At 39.4% G+C, this 26,811-nt stretch overlaps 1 protein-coding gene across 1 annotated transcript in view; it reads left to right on the top strand.

Annotated features, from left to right (window-relative positions):
* The window catches only part of TENM4 (teneurin transmembrane protein 4), a 342,526-nt gene that overhangs the window by 137,462 nt on the left and 178,253 nt on the right, over positions 1-26,811 (top strand). The window contains exon 4 of the mRNA XM_053934325.1: positions 4,800-5,035. Within this exon, the coding sequence (XP_053790300.1) occupies positions 4,800-5,035 (236 nt within the window). The remainder of the gene's footprint in view (positions 1-4,799; positions 5,036-26,811) is intronic.

Below are 26,811 nucleotides of genomic sequence, written 5' to 3'. Positions count from 1 at the left end.
CAAGAATAAAGGCTTTTGAAGTTAGGAGATTATAGTAATCTCATGTCAAAAATGGAATTGCGTTTCTGTTGGGGTTTTTTTAATCCCATGTTAGTCAACAGAGAGAGAACACAGGAAGAAAAAAACTGCATCTTTTAAACGAGGATTGTCACAGGCTGTGGAACATGCCTGCAGTTACAGAATTTAACCAGAGTTTGAAGTGGCTTGATTTTGGCTGCTATGGACTCCAGGCAGTTTTCAGAACTGGGAATTCAGACTGGTTTGTCACTGCCTGGAAGTTTCTAAACCATAATGCAAGCACAAGCAGAGATGTGCAGCACAAATACACAACTGACAGGATAAGCATATCTAAGAATTTTGTATGTTGCAAGAGGAAGAGCCCCTCCTCTTCTCTCCCTCCTTTTCATTAGTTTCCCTTTACTCCCTTTCTCTGTTTCTCCTTTATCCTCTTTCTTTTCCTGTCTGCTCCCTTTTTTGTTGCTTTAAAAGCCATGTATTATCAAGGTTGTGATGAGAAGATCTTTGCTCAGCAGTCACTCCTGACAGGTAAGTTCCCCCCATATTATTCCTCAGTCTTCTTCCTTCTGTGGCCTCCTTTCTGTTCCTTTACATGAGACCTTTTGGGAGCAAACAAATGCCAGCTAGATGGACATTTAGCTGATAAACCAACAGTTTTCAGGAGACTTCCAATCCCAGGAAATTTCATGTGGTAATCTTGTAAGGTCAGACTTCTGCCACCACTACTGCTAAGAAGAAAGGAGAGTGTTTTGTAACTAGCCAGCAATTTACAGGTAATCTCCAAGGGAGCAGACTCCGTGAGCCTTCCATGAGGAAGACAGTCATGCATCAGTCCCTCAGGTGACCCAGCGACCTGTCTGTTACAAATGCATTCATTATGAGATTGTGTAACCCTCCCCTCTTCTGTTCTATTGACAATCCACAACTGAAATTCATGGAACCAATTTGACATGGATTTTAACTAACGATGAACTTTTATTGATTGGTGTGTTGCTAGGTGCCTTGCCTCTTACCCATTAAATGCTCAGTGCATGCACATATGCTGCTGCTTTTTGCATTGAACTCAACATCCAGTCTTTCCTGCATTCCTAGGGAATGTGAGGAAGCCACAAACAGTTGGGAATGGATTGATGTCTCAAGTGCTATGGCACACAGCTCATGCATGTTGATCCACTTTACTCCAAAGGTATGAATAGGAGTTACTTCACTTTCATTCAGATCAAGGAGTAGATCTGTTCTGTCAAAGCAGCCCAAAGGCCTCCAAAAGCAAGGAGTTGAGCTAAACAAATGCTGGCATTAGCAGTGGGGAAGAGGAGGAAGTAGAAATGAAAATTAAGTTGAGAACATTTTAGAAGAAACAGTATCAAGGTTTGTATAATGTGACAGGGCTGGTTTCTCTTGGTTTAGCATGTTACCTGAATCCAGTTTCTTTGACAGGAATTCTTGTTTTGAGTTCATGTCACTTACACTCTCTAGGCTCTTAATCCTGAATAAGTGATAAAATGTCACAATACTGTTATATTTTTTTTTGCCAGGGGATTTATTCACAATCAGGCTTAGATTTAGTTTTGATGCTGAAAACAGACATGGGCAAAATCAGGACTGTATTTTGTTTTAAAAAACATGGGAAGAATGTTCTTTTGCCAGGTCTTGAGAAATAAGCCCAAAGGTGAGAAAGACACAGTTTGTTCCCAGCTGTGCCTCTGAGTTAATTCTTTATGTTCCTGCTATTATCTTCAAAACTACAAAACAGTTTAGCATTTGTAGGTGAAAATGTGACTCATAAAAGAACATGCCAGGAGGACAAATACTGCAAAATATCACTGCTGTGTGCAGTGTCAGTCCCAAGCATTTGCATGTGCAGGCTCTAAGTATCTTGCTTATTGCCTGTATTATCCAGATTATAGCCAATACTCTGGTGTTGGAATTTGGGTTACAGCTTAACCTGTTTCTAGCTTATATCTGCTTATCATCAAGAGTCTTTCATTTGGAATACTCACATTGAGCAAAATTTGCATTTTGAAAATTTACTTTTTACTCTATATAGTGAGTTATTATTCCACAAAGGAAAATAAACTAATCAAATTGGAAACTAAAAAATTCTCAAATCCAAAACTGAAACTAAAGCAAAGGAGTGGCAGATTTTTGCTGGAAATCCATAAGAAAGTTAGATGCAAGAGTGCTACTAAGGTACTGGCCACAGTGGGATATAGATACTGTGCTGTGCCTTTTTAGAGTTACAGTAACACAAGTGCAGGAGTATAACCAGATTATAGCTGGGCTGGATTGAAATCTGTTCCTTTGGATCCAGGAGTTTGGAAGGTTTCATGTGTCACTGGCAATAAATAATGTGCAATGAACAAAGACATTCCCCTTTTTTGATACATGCACATGGGTGTGTGTGCTTGTATGTGTGTATATGCATATATATAGTGTATATATAAAGAAGTGAACATTTTTAAAAGCTATATATGTATATGTGTATCATTTTATACATATAAATATATGGTTCATCATTCTAATTCCATGCACAACTGCACTATAACCATTGGGGTTTATAAGATCACACTTCATATATGCATGACTCACTGGCTTCATTCATGTTTCCATATGTATGTAGAAACATAGCAAAGCAGACATTCCTAGAGACATTGCAGGACAACCTCATTGAGATGGACATTCTCACCTCCTCCCGACATGACGGTGCTTACAATGATGGGTATGTGACACTTACGTGGTCTTCCTGTTTACTGTACAGTCATTATGATCTTTGCATGAAAGCATTTGGTCATATCAGTGATGTTTAAGGGCAACACCATTGCTGACCTCTTCCAATATGGCATTTAAAAATTAATTTCTGGGGCATTGTGTCCTGTACATATTAATGGCAAACTCATTAATGTGCTAGTGAGCCACTGCATGCCATTTGCTTTTTATCCCCTTATTGTTTTGAAAGTCACTTGTTTTCTAAGAAGTACCTACAGCAATTTCAGTGCCCATATTAACTAAAATTAATTTAATTTTCATAAAAATCTGAAACCTTTATTGTGCTGACAGCCTGATACTTGACTGTTAAACTGATGTCTTCCACATACATTATCAGACAAGTGTCGGCTAGTGGTGTATCTAAGCCAAGCCTTGGAGTTTGACTTTAACCACCCATTCTGGAATCTTTGCAGAAATTTTATCATGTAAATTTTAAATTATAATGGACTTCTAACTTGATAGTTGGTGCCAAAACCGTTGAATCTTATGTTGGCAGCTCATAATTTGGTAGCCATCATTCATGCAAGAGCTTATTGGTGTACTTGAACACTGCAGGTGCCTCTTTGCTCAGAACAGATACATCTCTATCTAAATAAATACTTTTCAAAAACAGGATAGTATCTGATTTATTGTATTTTTTTTTTCTTTATGTAGAGCATTAGTAGAAATAAAGAATCATTCTCTAATGCTCAGCGGTCATGCTTAGAGTACCAATATAGAGCCATGGCTGTATTATTAGAAACACCTATTTTGGATAATTATATGTTACATTTTCCTGCATGAATTGGTGGCTTTTCTTCCCTGTGGTGTTTCTGCATGTGAACTTTCCCCCTGTGACTGCACAAGTAACTTCATGGAGAAAAGAGAGTCACCTCTTCATCTGGTATTAACCACTGACTGACTCCCATGAATCCATGCTGGTTGCATTTACTCTGGCTGCAAATCTGGCCCCATAAGCCATGGCAGAATGTGCAAAAGGCGTTGGGGCTGCTTCTCAGTCCTCACAAGCTGCACTTTTGTTTTACAGAAGCATGGTGGTAGATTAGTCCACTCCATTTCCCAGGTTTCATTTCCAGAATTTGAATGCCTTTTACAGCATGATGTCCCACCAAAATCAGGTTTTTCATTTAATATTCCCATGGACAGAAGTTCCATTGGGACATTTCATTTCAGGAACTCATGGATTTCACTGTGTTCTTTTTGTGCTGACTTCCATGAGTGTCACCCAAGGTGCTCATGGGCTGGCTCTCAGGCTGCATTTGTCATAATGGGCAAAATATGGTGCCTCCCAATGTGTCACTGGACAGGAAATGCTGTTGCCTTTGACAGTAATTCACACTTTTTTAAAAGTAGCCTTCAATCCAAGGTGCTCTGGACTGCTTTGTGGAAGCAGGTGCCTCTCCCCACTGGCAATACACAGGACTTTCATGCTTTCAGCCACACCTTTGTCTGACACTTAAATTTGCTGGATGGGGACAGTGTGAATATTCCCCTCTGTGACAATTTGGGTGCTATGGAATGGCTTAAGCTCTTTTTCCCCATCTCCATTCACCAATGCCACACAAAAAACGCTCTCATGCAGTGATCAATAAATTGATAAACGCCCTCCCTTCTTTAATCTGACCTCCGCTCCTCTTCAGCCTCCGTAGGGCATTTCTGTGGGAGTGCGAGCAGGCTCCCAGTTCTGCCCGTGCCACCAGTCTGTCGTAGCTGTCCTTGGGGTTTTCATCTCACTCTAACGCCAGCTCTTCCACAGAGGGGACTCCTGCCCTTGAAGAGTTCTCTGTGGCATTGTTGGCACTGTGATTTTTTTGTTTGGTTTTGTTTTCTTTTACTCTGTATGACTTGCCTTTGATTTTTATTCTTCTCTTTTGTGCATGCCGTCCATGTCTGTAGCCAGCATTGTGTGGAGCTGCTTTCCTCGTCCTGGCAGCAGTTGCCATTCTCCCACCCCACGCCTCCCTCAGCATCGATTTTTGTGAGGAGTCACTTGCTGTTGGTCTTTCTTCCCTCAGGCACTTCCTGTTCAAACCTGGAGGCACTTCTCCCCTTTTTTGTACAACGTCGCCAGGATATCCCCTGACATCCAGCACTGTGTACTCGCCTCCCCCTAGGCCCCTTCCCAGAAGTACCTTTTCTAGGCCTGCCTTTAACCTGAAGAAACCCTATAAGTACTGTAATTGGAAATGTGCTGCTCTGAGTGCCATTGTCATCTCAGTCACACTGGTGATCCTGCTGGCCTATTTCATAGGTAAGCTTGTTGCTGTTTGTTTTTCTTTCTTTTATTTCATTTCTCTGCAAACCCTCCTGTACTGCTAATGTTTGGGAAACAGAGGGTCAAGACTGGTAGGAAGTGATGGGGAAATAAGGCATCTGTTCACTTGTTTGTGTTGCAGTGTTGTGGTAGGGAGCATAACACCTGTCATAAAGCCAGAAGGGCTTAGTAAAATATGAGTCATATTGAGGGAGTTGTACTCCCTTCAATATCATGGACTGTTTACATCCTGCAGAGGAAAGTGTACTTGGAGTGAGGCAAAGCCACCAGGTTTTCTCTAAGCATCCCATTAAAAGAGGTGGTGAAGTCTGTGTCTTAGTCCCAGTGACATCCAGATCCATCAATGTTGACTTTGATGGGATGGGATCAGAACCAAGATCCTGATACACAAAAATATGGTTTCATTCTGTCATCTGGTGATACACCCATTTCAGTGACATTTAACTAATTATATTGGAGTTCATAGGGTGGCCAGGAGGATGGAGAAGGACTGGGTTGAGATTGGGGTTCATCAGGGCCTTTCTAGAGTAGCTGGTGCTGGTGAAATTTGCATCTTGGGTGGAAAAGCTGTGGATCTTTCTTTAACTGTGCTTGATCTGAATTTCTTTGTTTTATGTGGCCTGTCAGTGTTCATTGCAAAGAAGCATTCTTATTGTATGTTGCAAAAATAATTGAACTGCAAGAAGTGAAAATTGTATTTTTAAGCCTTAAAAGCTGGAATGCTACCATTACTTTTTCTTCAGTTCTGTTTGATATATGTGTTATAAATGTCTTTTAAAAGTCCATTCCTAGACTTCTTTGTTAAACTGTCTGTGGTGCAAGCTCCAGTTGTCAGACACTTTTAGATGTGATCATGGGTAAAAAAGCCCATTTCTCATGGCACAAATGAGTCTTTTTGATTTTGCTGTGACTTCCTGTATAATAATGATCTATAAAAGGTTGTGGTTAGAATTACAAATCTTAGTCTGGATTGAAAGATTTTGCTTTCATTTTACATGAATATGATTAGCACCACCACAAAGGATTGCTTTTACTGTGTTCCTTTTATATACACTCCTTTAATGACTGATACTTTTCCACTTCTGCCTTGCATCATACTCTGGTCACTTTTATGTCTCCTGTAAGAGGAACAGGAATGATTAATTAACCAGCATTAAATCAGCAGCAGTTTGATGAAATATGCAGTCAGTTTTCATCATTTGCTATGTACATTTGGAGTCACCTTTCTCATTTGTCTGGTATTCTGCTTATGTCCTGAACATGGTTCCTTTGGACATAATCTCAGTGCGTCAGAGGGCAATCATTTCAGCTCAGCATAGCAGTGCCAGGAGGAGGAGGAGGTGTGTGCTGGTTGACAGATGGAGAAGAGTTTGGTTTGCTGCTCTCCAACTTAGAACCCTGTCTCAGAGTTCACAAAAGATCACACTCCTGCTTAAAACCACAGTTAATGTTGTTAAAAGGAAGGTCCATTGAGTGCCTTCCCATCCTTTTTATCCTCTCCATTCAGGTGAATTCGCTGGCATTTGCCAGACACCACGGATCACTGGCAAGGTGCCAGAAATGCTGAGCAGGTTGAACCACTGTAATTATGGGTCATAATTACTAATTTCTAAGGGAACTACCAATGATTAAAAATCAAATCTAATGGTTCAGTTCAGCATAAACATATTTAGCAAAGATTGTCTCTACCAGACCTAGCGTTCTGATCAACGAGAAAAAAGACAGATATTTAATTAGATTTTGATGAAAAATTGTGTTTAATATCAAGTATAATCAATTATTAATTACTTCAATGAGTGATTCTGGCGGGGTTTACTAATTAACTCATTTAAAAATTATGAATAACCTTTTCATTTGTAATTATTTTTCACATCCTGTCAAGTTGCAGATGAGAATTGTATCACCTAACCCAAAAGAAGAGAAATGAATGAGAGAGTCAAAATGTACTAAGTTAAACTGAGACATTTTGCATTTTGATATGAACTATGGAATTCTTAACAAGAACTTGTTTATTATTCCAAGTAACATGGTCTATTTGCAAACAAATTACTGATTTTCCTCCAATTTTGGGCTTCTCCCCTCCTGCCCCCCATCCACATCTGCACAGTTTCATTTTCTTACAGATATCTTGTCTCATGTAAGCAGTACCTTGCTCTTTTCAATGCCATGGGGAAAATCTGAGTGGTAAGGTATAACTTAGTCATGAATAAAAGGTCTAATCTGTATAACAGTCTATGAGTATTGGGAACTTGACTGCTTTCCATCTGCTCTTGTTAGTTAAAACAACCATGGAAGTTATCTTTTAATGACCATTTTCATCCTCCAGGGCAAACTGAGGTCATTGAAAAGATTCCCATTTAAGTGAATGGGAAGAAGTGATTGGACTTCAGGTTGGGTCCCATTGCAACAGCTTGGCATTTAATCTGGTTTTTTTTTACACTGGTAGGGTAATGGAAATACTTCAGAGTGGTATCTAGGCCTTCAGGATGTTCCTCACAGCATCAGGCATGTCACAGTTTTCTGTGATATTTCTTTAAATATTAAAAACTGCCCACTGCAGGCCTTACCTGTGTGGAGCTAAAGACATACCAAAGAGACTCCGCTATGGGCAGTACTTCCTGTGTGACAGACACTCAGGCACAGCTGTGGTGGGTGCCCATCTGAGCCAGGTAGAGCTGCATGGAAACAACAAGGCACTGGTCATTTCTGAAGTTTTTTGCTGAAGCCAGTTCCTTTTTGAAATTCACCTGGAGAACTTGCTAAATAATTTGTTTGAGGCTAAAAGGCAGAGTTTCTATTGTTTCGTGTAAGTCTTTATGGCATTTAGCAGTCTGAGGTTCATTTATCTTGCTGGGCTGTTTCAAAATGAGGAGAGGAGACATAAATAGGTGTCCATGGCAGCTGAATGGCTGCTGTCATGTGTCAGCACTGTGATCAAGGTGAAGGTTTTACAGGGCTGAGTCACTGGTCTGGAGAGATAATGACAAACAAAATATAACAGAGTGTATTAAACCCCAGAAACTGTTTTTCATTTGAATTAACCAGTTTTTGATTGACTTGTTGCCCCTTTCCAAAGAGTCAGACACCACACTAAGGCAGTGATGACAGTGCCCATCAGTGGTTTGCACATACACAGCTTATGCAAATCCCATGAGCTCCACAGAAGCTTGTTTCATGTGGTGAGAACACCAAGGAGAAAAGCAGGGGCACATCAGGGATGCAACATTAAAGTGATGGAACCATTGAAATCAAAGGCCTCTCTTTGAGCAGCTCAGAAGTGCCCTGCAAATTTGCTATTTCAGGAGTTCCTGAAGAGAAATTACTTTAAAATTGAATTCCCAATTCTAGGAATGTCCATTCAATGGACAGCTAGACAAGAAAAATTTTCATGGCTTTTGCTGGGATTTGGTGGGGTCTGTATAGCATTGTGTTCTGCCTTGGAGGGCTAATTTCTAGCAAGATTCTAATGGCAGAGAGAATCCCACAAAGTGTGTTGCTATGCTAATACTTTGCCAGCAGTTCCTGTACCTTATAGATGCCAGACCTGCTAGCAGAGCATTGTAAAGAGCCTCTGACATTGCTGTACTGCTTGGGAGGAAGTTTAGAAACAGAAAATACCTGTTTGATTGTCCAGATCTCCATGCCCGGCAGCTGTTTGGCTAGGTCTGTGGAACAGTTTCTGAATTAATTAGTGATGGAGAATAGTTTCTGCCTGTTTAAACAGAAGTTATTATTCTCTGCCTGATGTAGATTCCAGACTAGATGGAAGTATTTGATGGTGTTAGGCACTTGCAATTTTCCTATACTTAAGCATGTGCTGCGGTTGCATTGCATGAACAGCAAGAAAGATGGGCATTTGATTTAGATTAAAGCTAGGGCTGGAAAATATATTATGAAGCCAAAACAGTCATTCCTTTTTATTGGAGTCAGAGCTCTCTACTTTTCAGCTCTGTGTTCATTTGAAGTCTGTACAGATGCAGCTTCATTTGAAGAACAGTGTTGCTTGCTGCAGGCAAAATGCTTTGACAGTAAAAGTGTGCTAGGACTATGATGTGTTTTATAAAGCATCTTTCTTTTTATTATCTAAGAATCACCCCAAAAGCTAACTTTAGCTCAGTTTGTCCATGGTTCTTTGATACTATGGAGCAAACCCAATTTAAAGCAGCTCTCCAAAGCTCTTAGAAATCTAATTAGTTAGCAATGGCTGTATAGTGTACCGATTACCATGGTGTTTACATAGTAAGAGATCAATAGGAAAAGTTGCTAATGCTTGATTACTAAACTTGATCCATATATATTAATCCTACACTTATACCTTGATATTAAGGTTATAAATAAATATAAAGCAATTTATTACCCTGCCAACAGGCTACTTTCACTTTCTGCTTTAATATTTATTTTCTGATCCCAGATTAAGTTCTATTTTGCTACTGTTGACATTTGTTCTTTTGATTTACAACGATTGTAAATCAAAATTTTTGAATGTTTTCTATTTCCATCTTGTCTTTGATAAAAGGCAGAAATGGGAGCTAAACAATCTGTTCTAGCAAAACCTTTATGTTATGAAGTCAATCTGTTACCTCAAACAGAGCTTTGAGGTCCTTTCTTGGTTCTTTCACATCTTCACATAATCACTGTGGTCTGTTCACTCAGTAACTGCAAACTCATTTACTTAATTTTACTGTTAATCAATAAAAGTGTTAGATCCAGTCTAAAAGGTGCTTTATAATAATCAACCAGTGATATATTTTGCGTATTTTAAATGTTTGTGAAACATTCCAGGACACTGGTTGAGAGAGGGCCATCATGGTGAGCCAGCACCACCATTTTTTTCCTTTATAGAACTTGAATATGTGGGGGGTTGTTTTTTTCTATTAAAGCTGGCTCTTATTGTACCAAATGCAGACAAACATTGGTGAAGCAAGAGGGTTAGTGCCTCCCTCACTAAGCAGGACAGTTTAGATGACATCTAGCTCTTTCTTTCATACCCCTAACATTTAGGAAATGTGGGCCTTACTCTTCTCGTGCACATGCTCCTCTGAAACTGCAGCAACGCCATTTCCTTCAGCACTGATTCAAATGCAGTCAGAGTCAGTGGCATTGGGCCCAGTGTCTGCAGCAGGAGCTGGAAAAATCTACATATATTTTTATATATATTATATATATATATTATTTTTATATATATATTTCCTGGTTCTGGAAATTGATCTGACTGAAGATAAAATATAAGTAATGACAGATGTTAACCCTTCAATCCAGTTTTGAATGATCTTTTTTGTTGTTGTGCCCCAAATTTTCTCAGAAAGGCTAAGGCATGAAAATAGTCTCAACCTCATGGAGAGATGCCATCAACTTGAGCTTCTGTCTGACTATTCAAAAATGCATGGAGTTGCAGAAATCTTTTTGCATTTTTTGTTCTGTAGCAGAGAGATGGGAAGGTCACAGGACTCTGTGTTCACCTCAGTCACACTTCACTATGTTAGAGAACCAGAGAGGGCAGCTGCTGTGGGTAAAGTTTACAAGAGGCTGGTGAGTAGCAGTGAGCTCAGGAAAGCTGCCTCAGGGAATCTGGCAAAATAACCTTTCCCTGGCCAGATCCATAATAGTGGATTCAAATGGTAGTGACTCAAATGCTTCAGCTCCACCTCTTTACTAGCCCCACCTCCCTCTCAACATGCATGCACACATGGAGATTAATTATCAGGGAAATGAGAAAGACACAAAATTAAATCAACATCCTTAAATTAAAAGACAGTAGATTTAGATAGACACTGGAAAGAAATTTTTTGCTGTGAGAGTGGTGAGGCACTGGCACAGGTTGCCAGAGATGTGGCTGCCCCATCCCTGGAAGAGGTCAAGGCCAAGTTGGATGGGGCTTTGAGCAACCCATTCTTGTGGAAGGTGTCGCTGCCTATGGCAGGGTGGTTGGAACTAGATGCTTTTTTTTTTTTTTAAGGTCCCTTCCAACCCAAAGCATTCTAGGATTCTGTGTTAATTAAAACTACAGTGGGTTACATTCAGTCTTACATTTGTGCCTGTTTTGTTGTCTTTTGCTGCAGCTTTAAGTACATGGTGGTATGAATTATAATGTAGATCTTTTATTTTCTATCACCTGCAAAGTCATCAAGAGCTCTTTGTATTATTAGGTGATTGTGTGCATCTTTTTTTGTTGTTTTTTTTTTTACTTTGAATTTTCCAGTGTATGTTTGGATAGCAGCCACTCTTAGCTTTATAATTTAGAGTGAAGGAAGTACAAGTGATTTATCCACTATTGTGCTTTAAAATAAAGGTGATAAAGGTACAAGATGCCACTTTAAATTTATTCTTGTGAAGATCAATTCATTCAGATGGGTGTTAAAAACCTTGCCATGGAAACTCCATTAAAGAACATTCACTGTTTCAATCTAAATAAGATTTGTAACCTGAACTTAAAAGTGTTGTGATTAGAGAAATGATGGATACGCTTTTGAAAGAATTACAGAATCACTTAGGCTGTAAAAGACCTCTGAGATCATGATGTCCAACCTTCAATGGAACATGACAATGTCAAATAAACTACAGCAAAAAGTATCATGTCAAGTTGTTTCTTGAGCACATCCAGGCATGGTGACTCCACCACCTCCGTGGGCAGTCCATTCCAATGCTTAACAACCCTTTCCATGAAGAAATTTTTCTATTGTCTAACCTGCACCTCCTCTGGCACAGCTTGAGGCTATGTCCTCTTGTCGTGTCACTTGTTGCCTGTAAAGAAGCTGACCCCCACCTGGCTGCAAGCTCCTTTCAGGTGGCTGTAAAGAGCAATAAGGCCCCCATCTGAGTCTCCTTTTCTCCAGGATAAACACCCCAGCTCCCTCAGCCACTCTTCATAGGACTTATTCTCTAGACCCTTCACAAGCTTCCTTTCCCTTTCTGGACTCAAAGGAGAGACATTTCTGCAAGAAAATATTACTGAAAAAGTAGAGCAGAAGATAGTCCAGACCTGCTTATTTTGTTAGACTTGCCCAGTCTGTGGAAACTGGGAAGTACTAAAATGTAGGTATGCCATGTGATGACAGTATGTTCTGAACTTGGCTGCAAAATTTCTGCTTTGCAAAGTGGTTAGTACTTCTTCAGAGTCTACAGTAATAAGTATACTGGGCAAGCTTATATCTTCTCTCAACTCATTCAGTGTTTATTGGAGTCAGGAAGAAGCCTAAGGATTCCCATAATTTTAATTTAAAACTGTTTTCTCAATATTCAATATGTTAAAATCCATAAACAACACATTGTGCAGGCTGACTTCTTTGCACATTGAAGCCCAGCAAACACCAGCTACTTACTCTACCCATTTTACATAGGTAAGTCACATACCTCCGTAACTGGCTTTTTCCCAACTTATATGTGTAAGCATCCTATTAGGTCTTTCTGGGCCATAAAAGCTACATTAGGATATTCTTGTACAGCACCTTCTTGTGCTTACTCCTTAAGTCACTTGCTCTCTCTGCTTTCCAGTTGCCAGTGTCCCATCTCATTGACACAGTTTGCAGTCCATTATCCAAAGTGTATAGGCTGACCATTGACACTTTTTCTTTGAATCATTCACATTTAGTTACTGCCCTGCTCTTCTGTTTTTCTGTTCTGCCCTCATAATTGTATTTCTCACTTGAAGTATTTGCGTCAGCTATATGTTTAGTGAGCCGTGATTTTATATGTACTTACATAACACTGATGCAAATGTTGAATAATTTCAGACCAACTATCAGTTATTCAACTTCACAAGAAATTGTAACATGTGATGGTTATTCACCAGCAATGATAGTTTTAATGTCTTTCAGTTAGTTTTTAAATATATGTATACGTGTCTTTATACCCTTCAAAAACGCTTGTTTGTTTAATCACATCAAATTAAATCAAATGTCTTACTGAACTGTAAGCTTGTCAAAGAATGAGTAACTGTTTCTTAAGATATGTTTCTTAGAAAAGCAATATGGTTGACCTGAGATACCATACATTCACTTTCTTTATTCTCTATCAGTTCAATTCTGTGCTTTCTGTTATTTTGTCTGTAACAGAATATCAGACTACCCAAGCCAAGTGACTTGCATCCTGTCCTTTTCCCTTCTTAAATATTTGTAGAGCATTAATCCTGTTCTAATTTCTTGGTAGCTGGTGCAGTATTAATTAGTGAGTGAGATTCTTCCTTCTTCTTTACTGGGTGCAAGTTAATGGGCCTGCAGATTTAAAAATGTTTGTCCTTAAATAGATGTACTTCAGTATAATTCTTGGTTATTAATGGACTGGAAAAAAACTTATTTCCTGTGAAATGATTGCATTATTGTAGTTATTTTCAAAAGCTAGAACAAAAATTCTTACCGAAACTTCAGTCTTTACTACAACATTATTAGCACTTTCCCTATCCCCATCAATATTGCTGCCCATTTTGCTAGGTTTCAGTACACTTAAAAAAAGCTCTATTGTTCTGTGGGTTTTTTCAAGACATGTATTTTTTTCTTGATGTCCTCAGCTTCTTTTTGTCTCTCTCCATGGCTTTAGATTTATATAGCTCTGTTTCCCTATTGTTCTGGCTTTTATATATTACTTTTTTTTATTTCCGCTTATTGTTTTATTTTGACACTGATTGAAGAGGTTCTTTTGTCAAAGTCTGATCCTCTTTCATCATTGTGGGATCACTGGAAGAGTGACTTCCATTCAGAAGTAGACCACCACTATAACTGATTATTTAACCAGTTGAAAGTGGGTTGTGGCAGTGCATCCAGAGGGCTCCATCTGATCTGGGAGTCTACATCAGTGTGCCATGAAACCACGCATTAGTTGGCCCTTTAGATGTCTGATCCTTCTGTAAAATTACGAATCTCTAATACAAGGAGAGATTAATGTAATTCCATCTGGTTTTATTAAATGGTCAGATATGGGCTCTCAACCCATAAGCTTTTATCAGTTGCTTTTAGTGAGGTTTTATAGTTGCTCTAAGCCCCCAGAAAAGAAAATAACAGCAGGCTGACTCCAGAAGTGCTGGCCTTGTCTTTATGACCATGGCACAGATGTGCTGCTGTAATCTTTATTTCATGACTTAGATTGACCTTTGCACGCAGATGCTGAAAAAATCAGGTTTACGGATCTTTATATGTCTTGTGGAAGGAGTTCTTCTTGAGTCCATGTTTTTATTTCATACTAATTAGTGTGAAATAATGTAATTTATTTGCAGTTAAGTGAAGACAGAAAGAATTGTTTCCTGTAATGGGCTTTTTTTCAGTGTTCAAACGTTTTTGTGGGTAACTAGTCATAGAGTAATATCAATTACGGATGTCACTGGCAGTGAAAAATGCTCCTTGGTTATAGGTTAGTGTTTATCTCCCATTGTTTTCTAGCATAAATTAAAACATGGCTTCAAAGCCTGCTTTGCAGCTAGGTCATACATTTCTATTGAACGTGTGCAGCGATGTATACTCTGAGGTTTTTACCTGTAGTTAAAGTTGAGCTATGTAGTAGATAGACGTCTTTATAGGGTGAGGTGTTGTTGTTAAGTATACTGCTCAGGTAACATCCTGATGACCAGTAAAATAATGAACAGAAGTCCAATCCACTCTTTTCCTCTTTGTCAAGATTTCAAGCCACTTTTTATGCTGAAACTTAAAAGCTCTGAAAGGACCATTTACATACTTCCCTTTGAGATAGTAGGCTCTGGTGCTGTATAGATAGAGGTTGTTGAAGCTCTGTGTTTCAGTGCTAGTCTATAAACTCTCCCATCATCTCCAGCTTTTCCTATCTTCCTCTCCATTTGATTTTATCATACGTTAGCTTCCAAGTATGTCCTTACTGTACTCAGAAGCTCTTGCCTAGACAGATGATGAGAACAGGATATGTTGGCTGTTTTCAGATATGGTAGCATGTGAAACAGCAGCAGCATCTCACCTTGCTCGCCCAGTACAACTGCAGCATCACTTCATTATGCAAAGAGACTCTTTAAAAAGCAAAGGCAACCAGGCAGTTGGCAGAAATTATGGTTATGCTTACCCTAAGTATTTCAAAAGAATATCTAATTGGAGTATCAATGGAGAGAATCCCTTTCAATTATGGCAGAAATTATAATGAAATCAAGCATCAAAACAGTTTCCTGAGGCTTTTGGTTTAAAAAAAACCAAAATCCTTCAATCTAAGCATAATGATGTTCCAAACAGCATTAATCTTGATGGTTAGTAACTATTTATTTTAGTATACCTTCCCCAGTCAGACTGTATCATGGGCTACTCCAGGTTGTGGAACATGTACGTGGAACCGTTCTAGGTGCCCAGCTGGTCCAGAAGGGGTACATTTCTCTACTGTTAAACTCTTATGGGTATTCAGACCCAAACTATCTGTTCAGAATGATCTCTGGTCTTTGCTAGCTGAGCAGTGCGCAGGAGTTTGGAAGGTGTTGGCTGACCAGAACCAGTCCCATGGGTAGTGTTCTTTCCAACAAATAAATGTTACAGACTATCAAGTTACCCTGCTTAGTACTGTTTAATTCAGTACTATCAACTTAGTCTTTGGGGATGCAGGGGCAAAGCAGTGTGCTGTGTCCCCGAGCAAGTGCTTTGTTACATTTGTATTTAATGATAAAGCCAAATTATCATGGCCTAAGTTGTCACAAGGGAATGTTTGGGCATCTTGCTACAAGAAAGACATTGAGGTGCTGGATGGAGCATGTCCAGAGATGGGCAAAAGAGGTGGGGAAAGGCTGGAGCACAAGTCCGACGAGAAGCAGCTGAGGGAGCTGGCGTTTTTTAGCCTGAAGAAAATGAGGCTCAGGTGAACCTTATATCTCTCTACAACTCCCTGAAAGGAGATTGTAGTGAGGTGAGGGTCGGTCTCTTCTCCCAGGCAGCCAGTGACGGCACCAGGGGAAATGTGTGTAAGTTACACGAGGGGAGGTTTAGATGGGTATTAACAAAGGTTTCTTCACTGGAAGGGTTGTCAAGCAGTGGCACAGGCTGCCTATGGTGAAATCACTGTGCTTGTAAGTGTTCAAAAGGCACATGAATGTGGCAGATAGAGACGTGGTTTAATGGTGAATATGTCAGTGCTGGGTTAGTGGTTGGACTTAATGATCTTAGAGGTCTTTTCCAACTTTAATGATTCTGTGATTCTGTAGCCTAAAGAGATGTGAGAATAGGCATCTGGATGCACCAGGTGACATGGCACTCATTTAGGCAAAATTCTGCTATTGGATCTACTGTTGTTCTCTATTTATATTGCAGAAGTACTGAAGTAATGGAGAATTGTGACACCTCTTTTTTTATTAGGTAGAACAAGCAATGGTGTGTACTTTATCACACCTCTGATCCACCCCGAGCTGGCTGCCACAAAACTAGAACATCTGAGTTCACACATGCTCAGTAGGGACCTAGTTAGAGTGCAGTAGCAAAATTGTCTGTGCCGAATGTTCCTTCCCTTTCCAACCCCCTCCTACTGCTACCAAGCAGACTGCACATATGGCATCCCTAGAAAGCAATTGAACATGCTACAATGCTGGAGTTGCCAGGGTTGAGTGGTAATTTCTGTACAATTGTTCTGCTCAGCATTGGGCCAGTGGAAAAAAATAGCCTGTGATGAGGGAATTAAAGGCTATTACAGAGTACATATGCATACAGGGGCTGATGTAAAATCACAAAAGTAATCTTAATTCTGTTCTTTGCTCATTTTTGAGTGCTTGACCTGGCAAACTTCAGGTTTTTTTTAGCAACTGCATTTTTTAGATAAAATTAAATACAAAGATGGCTGTGGGTCTTTCTAGACCACTGTGGGTTGCACTTGCTAGTACTTGCCTTATTCTATGTGCTGGATTTAGTTCTGTGTCCAAGGGAACAACTAATCAGGTTGTGTTAAGTTTTGTTATAGAGAGAGCTTTTTACACTGATCTGAACCATTCATTTTGATTTATAGCACCTGAAAGTATTGTTCTGGATTTTGCTCATGGTCTCTGGACAAAACCAAAAATTATTGTGCTGTTAATTGTCCTGTGTCACCTACTTTATCAGCTTTCTCAGACTGTGCATTTGTATCCATTTGCCAAGCTTTTGTACAGGAAAAAAAGGGATTTTTTTCCCACTCCAAAGAGTGTTTGTTTTTCTAGTATATGTAAAGAAAAACTAGAAAAGAAATTAAAATATTCCTAGCCTGCTTTAAACATACCTGTGCTTTTGTCATCCAAAGCAGCTAAAACGACAAAATACTCCTGGTACAGTAAAAATTTCTTCATCTCTCTTCCAGCAGGCTCAAGGCTGATAGGATTCTGCTTTAGAGCTCAGTTTTGACAATGCTGATGAACACTCTGGCCCAGATCTACAAAATGTGTAAATTTGTTCTGGACTTTAAACACCTCTAGCATAACCTTAAAGTCACTAGATTTACTTAGGCTAAGTAAAGCTCAAGTTAAACCTGTGCTTTGGACATCAAGGGATTCTGAGATTGTCATTTTGTTAATTTTTCTTGTATCAACTAGCACAGTTGCACTGGGGCTCTGGTGTTTTTAGAATGTGCATAGTGGCTAATAACACTAATGCAGTTTTCAGCTGATTTTAGGATTAAAACACAGGCAGTGGTCTCAAGGACATTTACTTGTCTTACTATAATAAAATCATGTTCGTGTTCAGTAGGACAGATGAGCAGGCAGCCATCTGAGAGATCAGCTCACACATCAAATTCTACAGCAATATTTAGATCTTCATGCTTAAACTGGGATTTTTGATTTAAACTCTGATCCCACCTCTGTTGTGCTGGGGTTTTAGAAGAGATATATATTTTATGACTTCTGCCCAGCAAACTGTTTTTAAGACTTCAGGCAAGTTATTCTATTATTTTTGGAAGGTAAGTTTTTTGAAAGTTCTCTAGTTGAGATAAGAGGGAAGGAAGCATCTGAGAGCTTGTGGATTTACCTATGTAAATTACACAATTTTTAATTAGTGCCTTACAGTTTATATGTGTGTAATGAAAGGGCATTTGTAAAATTATACTGTCCACAACAGGCTAGCCCAGAATTTTAGTAAATGCTAAACAGGATGAGAGGCCCTCTGGTAGAGCTGCCTGTCCTCATTTCTCTAATTGAAGTGAGTACCCCAATGGGAAAACCATTATTTCTAATATTATATACACAAATTAAAACTCCATTTAGAGGTATAGTGGGACCATCTTATAATTGACTTTGATCTTGAAGAAATATCTCCATAACATTTATTTTAATATGGTCTCTGCCAGAAAGGATATCTAGAAGGCAAAATATTATTTTACTGAGAAAGGCCTGAGCATGTGTAACACCGATTTTACCAGAGCTTTGAGGGCTGAGATTAGTTTCTTTGTTGCAGTAGGCTGCCTAATAGCAGCCAAATGCTGCTAAGGTCCATCTTTCCACTTCCTATTCTATTTGAAATTAGTGTAAATGGTAAAGGAAATTACCAAAGGTATTTAGGCAGTCAGCTCCTCAGATAAACCATGCCAATTTTATGTCTATTTTTTCTATAAGTTAACACTTAAAAAAAATTCTTCTTTAAAAAAATCATAAAAACATTTAAATGTACCCATTTAAAACTGCATTTTCCCTTTCCTGCAAGAAATTACAAGCTACTGTAGCACTGGAGGGGCCAATGATCATCTATTAATGTTTTGAATGGACAGGCAATCATTCAAAAGACTTTGATCCTCAGGGGCAATTAGGAAGACATTGAATAGGGAGTGCTGACTCTTTGCATTGAACAAACATTGAGTTTAACTGCTTCATTTTAAAACATGCCTTTCTAGTCACTTCCTTGAAGGTTTCAAAGAAATGTGGTGCTTCAGCTGGAAGCCTTTCTTCTTCCTTATTAAGACCAATTGGGAACTAAATTAAAATATAAAGTGTTCTCCTAAGAAGAAGCTAATGCTATTTGGTAGACCATCTGCTTCTATTGTGGAAATCATGGATACAGCTCTTCTTCAATCAGAAGGGGTCAAAGAATAACTAGTTAGTGTCAAATCAAAGCAAGTAAATGCATTTGTGGCAGGATTTCAGGTAATTAGCACAATGCTTTGTTTTCTCAAAAGGTAGTTCCCACCTTGCTGGCAAATTTTTAAAAGGTAGGAAGCTCTCTATCATTTGTATTCCTCCTTTGCATGTGGTGATTCTGATTGAGGGAAGGAGAAGGACGTGAATTATCTCCAAAACAACCACTTTTGGTACTTGCATAGTTTAAATGTGAAGCAATAGTCAGGCAGCAAGGAGCAAGGTAGGATCCCAGGAATTGCTAGATGTATCCCATAGCATATGTCAGTACTGAGCTGGCTATGAAAGCACCTACATCATATTTTAGGACGTTTGAGGTCCTAAAAAAGTCCCACAAACAGACACAACACAGATATCTTTCTGTTTTATCAGCAAAATTCTTCCTCCCTTAACCCTGAGATGGGTGGATGCAGATTGTCTGATATTTAGATGAAGCAATTGCATCCCAACCCAACAAAGCGTCTTCAACCCCAAACTGTGAAAGAGGCTTGAAAACCCTTTTTTCTCATTGAAGGTGGATCATTGAACAGTTAGGAGGGGAGGCAAATGGGGAATTTACAATAGTGAGCATTACCCTAAATGTCCCTCCTGGTGCTTTTTTTATTTTTCTTAACTATTGTCTTGTGTCAAATAAATCAACAGACAGGAAGCAGAGCCATGGGACCTCCCAGCTGCAGGCTTAGAGTCTTGACTTAAGCAACATGTAATCAAGCTGCCTTTTGGGCTCCGTTCCTTTGTGACCTGTTAATTTTACATTTCTAGCTGCAGAGCAGCTCTAATCCATCTGGGTTGTGGAGAGCCTGGTATGCAGGATTCTCTGTTCCCACGTGACTACAGTCTTGTCCTGGTGTGCAAATTCACATTCATTCAGGCAAAAGATGATTTATGAAGTCAGGTTTTCCATTTCCTGAGTGAGAGTTTGAAGCCACAGATGGAAAGCATTTATGTATAGGAAATAATTCCAGACGCTAGGAATGACACACAGTGCTGTACAGAGTTTTTGGTCACAAGGTAACTGCTAAAATCCACACAAGAAGTGGCCTTGCAGGAATCCCTCTTTCCTTGCCCCATGATGCCTGGCTGAGTGACCTGGGTATGTATGTGTGAATGATGTGAATTCGTGATATTACAAAGCACTGGGATCTTCAGTCAGGATACTAGATCTCAATTCCAGATCTGTGAACCTGTTCTTTGGGTATTAACTCACTACAACACTCAAAAGTGTCCCCATGCTCTTAGATGAACAGCAGCTTGGATCTGTCTAGTCCTGGACTTGACCATACAAACAAGTAGAGCAGATAGTATATGCTGCATCCAGCTTTTTGCCTTCTTCCTACACCAGTAGGGCCATACAGCCACTTCAGCCTTTGACTGTTGTGTGTTCTGCTACAGAAGCTTGGCCAGCACTGAAATGGAACAGCAGTGTAAGAGAAAAACAGTTTGATTTCTTTCTTTAATGTTTGTTTTACTGTTGTCATTCTTGTTAATCTTCCTTGATTTATTGAAAACCGACAAACCAGTGATTATTTCGTGCTGAAAGGCTCCTTTTCATAACACTGGATGTCACAAAAATATGGTTTATTCTGCAACAGTCAATTCTACCACTTACACAAAAATCATATGATTTCAGTGTAGAGATGGTTATCCAGATAATTATAGTCAAGTTTCTTCCAGTGACAGGACTGAAAGCAATACATTTACTTGAGTTAAAATTAACCCTGAGTAATTCCATTGTGACATTCAGCTTTTTCTCAATTAGGAGAAAAAAAGCAAAGCTCAGGTATCATTTTGGAGAGCATGTTATTGTAGGTCTGACTAAACATGAAGGTTAAAGAGGAATACGTAACCACCAGTATCTTATGCTTGTTTCCACACAAAGAGGGGAGAGCAAAGAAACAGCCTGTAAAAATGTCTTCTCAACCACCGAACTTCAGCTGGTTTTCCTATTCCAAATCCCTTATACTTTTTTGTTTAACTTATCTTTGCTCTATTCTAACCTTCTTTTTCTCAGTTTCTCTCATTCCACATTTTTCTCACCTCCCTCCCCTTTCTCATTTTTATTCTTGTCCATTGTGGCATCAGTCCTTCTCATTTGTTCCTTCTCGCACAGTGTTTTTCCACTTTCTCCTTTTCCCCATGCTGCAGAGGGAGGCTTTGGAAAACCCTTCTCCCTCCCAGGAGTGGTCTTTTGGCTTGTGTTGGCTTAGGCTTAGCTGTCAGCAGTGCAGTGGGGGGCTTATAGAAACCAGTGGAGTAGCAAAGCCAAACTTCTCCAGATGGAGCCCAGTGCCAGTACAGCTGAGCTGGGGTGGCTGTGTAGAGAAGCTTTGCTTTTCCAAAGCTTGTGCCCTCCCCTGTGTTATTTAAGCAAATATACTGACATATATGGGCATATAGTCTTACAAAAATATGGATTCAAAACCTGGAGTATTCTTAGTGCAAAGCAGCTGGCTGGGGTTTTCAGATGAGAATCCCAAAAGACTTCTGTCTTGCCTTTATGCCCTTTACCCCTGCCCGTGCTGTAAGTCCAGGCTCAGGTACGGATCATTAATGCGTTTCATTAAACTTTGATTCTGAGAAACTCGTTATTCATTGTTCGGGGCAAGATCAGTTGTTAGCTGGAAAAAAGTTGTTATTATATTCTTTCCTTTGTTTCTGTAGCAGCTTTGCCTGGGTGAGGAATCACCAGGCTAGCTGTGGTACCTGCAGAACTTAGCCCTGAGAGGGCAGGGGAGAAGGAAGCAGCAGAGCCTGGGCGCTGCCGTGAGAATGCTTTTAACAAACACTGTGGAAGCACCTGGTGGCTTCAGCTGTAGCCTTAATCCAAACATCGTAATTGATTGGTTTGGTTATTTATTACACTTAGCTTGCTGCTTTGGGCAAAGCAACAAGCTAATAAAGGGCCAGCAGTTTGTTTTTCATTTTTTTTGCTGACTGGTGTGATTTCTGGGGGTCTCATATGCTTCAGTAAGCATGTCTTGTCTTTTCTTCTCCCTGTGATCTATCACAATCATCTGCCTCTCTGTGCTAACTCCTTCGCTCCATCAACCTGTCCTAAGAGATGTCCATTTTGTTGACCATGTGAATTATTATCTTTGTTTGTCCTTTTTCATTCTAAATGTTGTACCACTTCCTTTGTTCTCTGCTCCGCTGAGTAAGGTGTTTTGACTTTAGTGTTTTGGTGTCTCATAAGCAAGTGGCAATAACACAAAGATACTCAAAAGCCTGAGTGTCTTCAAAAGAATCTTGGAAAGAATGTTCCTCTTTATTTGGCTTAACAGCATCTGCTGATCATTGCATCCACAAGTAGCTATGGAGTAGGAATAATGCAGTATAGGAAGAGATAATATGTTAAAATCAGAAGAATCATGATCCTGAATCCTTGGTTTCACCGATATGAACTTTGATTTATACATGATTAAATAACTCAGATGATGCTAAACTGTTTGCAGCAAATTTTCTTTGCTAAAGTGGATCTTGAGTCTAGCAAAAGAAAAAACCATATCACACTGGCATGGTTGAAATGCTGAACTCTCCAAAGTAATCAAACCCTGAAGGGACTGGAGTTTGATGTCCATTTTTTTTCCACCAAGAAGGCAACCACAGGTGACTTAGGACTGAGGATAAGGATTTTCTGTCTGCCACAGAAAATTCTGTTACCCATTCAGCAAGTTTCAGGGCACCTTTTGCTAGCACTTAGCCACAGGGGAAAGGTCATGCAAGTCAAAGCTTTAAAGTCAAAACATGAACATAATGGGCCAGAGGCCCCAGATGCCTTTATGTCATCTAAGTTGGTGGTGGTGAAACAGCCCAGAGAGCATGGGGGGTTTCCCCTAAGTATTGTTTTCATTCCAGGAGAAGGGAGACAAGAGTTTTCTTCTCCATGGGAAATATAACTAAAGCTTCTGCAAAGAGCCTCTCATGGAGCTTCCTAGGCAGTGAAAGCTACATGGTATTTTACAAAAGTGTACGCTTTAATGATTGTTAATTGCAGAGTGCTCTTTTAATACATGGGGAGCCTTCAATATCTGAAAATCTATTGAGCATCGTGTTGGAGAGGGAGAGGGAGAAGGACATGGGGGCTTTTAGGAGGGCATTTGCTCTGTCAGCAGCATCTTGTATCTAGCTAAGCAGGGGGTTAAAAAAAAAAAAAAACAGAAAAAATATCCACAGTGGGTTCCACTGACCCAGAGACTAAGAACATCAGGAATCTCAAACTATTTTTACAGCTTTACTTTCCTTTTAGGAACATTAACACTTCAAAATAGATGATTATGCCTCTCATCCATGGTTACAAGGCTTGTCCATGTTTATGGTCCTTTGTTGTTTTTTGGTTTTTTTTTCCTGTGAGAAAGAATTTTGCATCGATTTAGCACAGAACAAGGCTGCTCCCTAAAACCTTTAAACACAACTGTGTGCAACAACAGCTTTACACATCCCATTGAGATGTAAAGACCCAAAATATCCACTGCTATTACTACTTAACTTTTTAGCGCCAGTGTGGCAGTTAGAGCAAGTGGAGAAATGAATCTTCCACCAGGTTGCCAATCAGACACTGCTGCTATTTGGAATACAGTAATGAAATCACTTATTCAGGTGACATCCTCATAACATACCTGCTACGAGAGTGTATTTCCAAAGTAAATCAGACTCTTTGTTCTTGTTTCAGGTTGGCTTTTGTGGTTATTGCCTACCTATAGCAGAATTTGCATGATGTCTGTTTGCCGCATGAATGGGGATATTTATAGGCTTTTATTTTGTGCTTAGAAACATCAAATCAGAAATCCTGAATACAGCAGTAGCTCTGAGCTTTTACACTGTTTTCTGAATTTTTTAAGCCACTTGATAATCAAAATGCTATTCAAATAATTCTGGCTTACAGCATTCTGCACAAAATTTTATGTGCATGGTGTGCATAGTTCTCATTCTCATGGCTTATCATTGGAGACCTTCTTACAGCCTTTCAATACTTTAAAAGGAGGCTTTTAAGAAAGATGTAGAGAGATGTTTTACTAAGGTTGGTAGTGACAGGACAAGGCCATGATGGTGTTAAATGAAAAGAGAATAGATTTAGATTAGATATAATGAATTTTTATTATCAGGCTGATGAGGCACTGGCACAGGTTGCCCAGAGAAGCTGTAGATGCCCTATCTCTGGAAGTGTTCAAGGCCAGGTTGAATGGGACTTTGAGCAACCTGGTCTAGTGGAAGGTGACCCTGCCCATGTTAGTGGGGTTGAAAGTAGAGGGTCTTTAAGGTCCCTTCCAACCCAAACCATTCTGTGATTCTGTGATCTTTGTGATGATGACATCAATGTACACAAGAAGCTTTTTGCCTTAGACAAAATCTACTAGCAAAGGACAAAAGTTAACATTAATGCAAGTCCTTTAACTACTGTGTGATAACACAGTATCTATGTTACAGATAATTTTGTCATATTTTCTATTTCGGGACATTGTAAGACACTTTTCAAGCATTGAGAATTTAATGATGACAGGGAATGGTTGATCCACTTGCTCAAATGGATGAATAATGTGTAGAAAAGCTGTAGCATCTTCCAGAGTGTCAGTTCTGTCATTACACTGAAGCAAGATGATCACTTGTTAAGACATTTCCTCTCATGTATTTTAAATTAATTTTAATGCCTGGAAGAAATGTTCATAGTTTTCCCACTGCACCCAAAACAATGTTGAGTTTTTCACCTTTATTTGCTTGCAGTAAATAATGATCTACAATAAAAAATTCCTCCTAAGGAGATGAGAAGCAGCAATGGCCTTTTGGGGAAACAATGGCCTTGCAATGTGTTCCTAAAAATCTGTGTGGCACTTAAGCTGTGATGTCCAAAGGACAGAGCAAGTCAAATGGTGTTACAAAGAAAGCAAACCACTGGCTCAGTTCCTGCCTAAACCAGGGATTCCCACTATAAGCTCATGCAGATCATTCTAACATGAAGATGTCTGAGAGATGGAGCTGGTGTTAAGCACGTAGGGCCAGCAGAACTTAGGCCTAACTGCTGTCTAGGAATGCCTGAGTTTGGAGGAGTGAAGAGTACAGTTTCCATTCTGCTTGGAACTACAAACATCCATGTAACTACAAATATCCCATGTTAAACATAGGAACTTGTGTGCTCAGAGCATCTAAGCCCTTGAGATCTGTAGCAGCTCTGCAGCACCTGGGTGACACTCTGGTCCTTGGAAATGTCCAGCCTGGATGGAATTATAAGATAGCATCCAGTACTGAGCTTACAACAAAACTGCTGGCAGAGAGCTGCATGAAATGCCTCTTAGAGCTTGCAACCCTGTAAGCATACAGTAAGCTAAGTGAATTAACACACAATTTCATTTTAATGCCCAAACAAGTGAATTGAGTTAGTCCTTTAATCTGCTGTAGTTCTCCTTTCCTTTTCTGTGTACTAGAAAAAAACAGATTCCTACCTGATAAGGTTAATAGCTATGAAGTGCCCAGGCACTCTGATGATGAGGGCTGTATAAACACAAGGATATTATGCAAGTATAGTGATGCCAAATGCTTGATGCAGATTCCTTGTTCACGGTCTGATTTCCTCTCCTCCCTTGCACAGTTTCTCTGCTGAATAAATATATCCCTTTTAGATGAAAATACTTGTTCCTTTTCCTAAAGTACCCTGGTTAAATTACCAGTAGTGTTGGTAAAATTGCTTCTTGGTATATGTACCTGTTTAAAAATGAGTGTTGAACAGGTCCTCAGGAGATCTTCCTTGTTGTGCTTCCTTGCTGTGTGGGAGATTAAGGAGCATATTTTCTTTCCTAATGGATAAAATTGTTAACAAACACAGTCCCCATTTACATGGTAAAAAAAGATTTTTGCACTCATGTATTGTAATGTTGTAGCTGTGCAAAGACAACCTTGTTTATGTTGGTAAATGATAGGTGACCTAATTGAGACTGAAGTGGAAAAAAATCACATATTTTGCTAAATTGCCTAAACATGCTGTCTTCAGAGAGCTACTCAGATTACTTTTCAATCCTCTTGTAAAGATTGTTTCCGATGCACAGTTTTAAATAAACTAACCACTTGTCCCTAACAATGGTTGCCAATCTCAGGTATATGTTTCTGAATAAAAATAGAGTTATAAGCCATAGAAATGCTCTGTTTCTTTACTGTTTTTTTTTTTTTTAATACTAAATGGCCGTGATGTTAGAACCATTGTATAGTTTCTTGGAGAAATTATAGTGTAAAAAATCAAGGCTTTCCCTTAAAAAAGAAATGTCATTTCAAATGTAGCAAATATCAGATCATTTAGCTGTGTGGAGCCTGAAGCTAAGCTGGATACTGATTGAATATGAAATGTTTATGTTGGGGATGGAAGAGCTGATATGGTAAGCCATGAGCCACATTCTTTTGCTTTACATTTGGAAGAGGCGAGTATTAGTTGTATAAGCATATGATTTCCATACTCCTCATACATGTGTTTGCTTTTTAAGTAGGCTGTCTTTTTCCTTAACTTCACTTGTTGTTATGTAATGCCTTGAAATAGACTCACATGTGCCCTGGATGACTTTGGATGGCCCAGAAACCTACAGAGCTTTGCCCTGCTATCACACAAATCTAAATGGTGCTGCTTGTTTTCAGATCTCAAGGATATGTCTTTGATCTGAATAGAAGAGGCTGAGTTGTATGAAGGAATGCTCAGACATAGTCACTCACATTTGTGATGCAGAGCACAAAGTCATGTATGCAAGATGGGTCTTGAATTGCC

The sequence above is a fragment of the Vidua chalybeata genome, chromosome 2 (genome assembly GCF_026979565.1).
Source record: "Vidua chalybeata isolate OUT-0048 chromosome 2, bVidCha1 merged haplotype, whole genome shotgun sequence".
Classification (NCBI taxonomy): domain Eukaryota; kingdom Metazoa; phylum Chordata; class Aves; order Passeriformes; family Viduidae; genus Vidua; species Vidua chalybeata.
The sequence above is the reverse complement of the archived record's forward strand: the minus strand, read 5'-3'. Positions and strand labels throughout refer to the sequence as shown.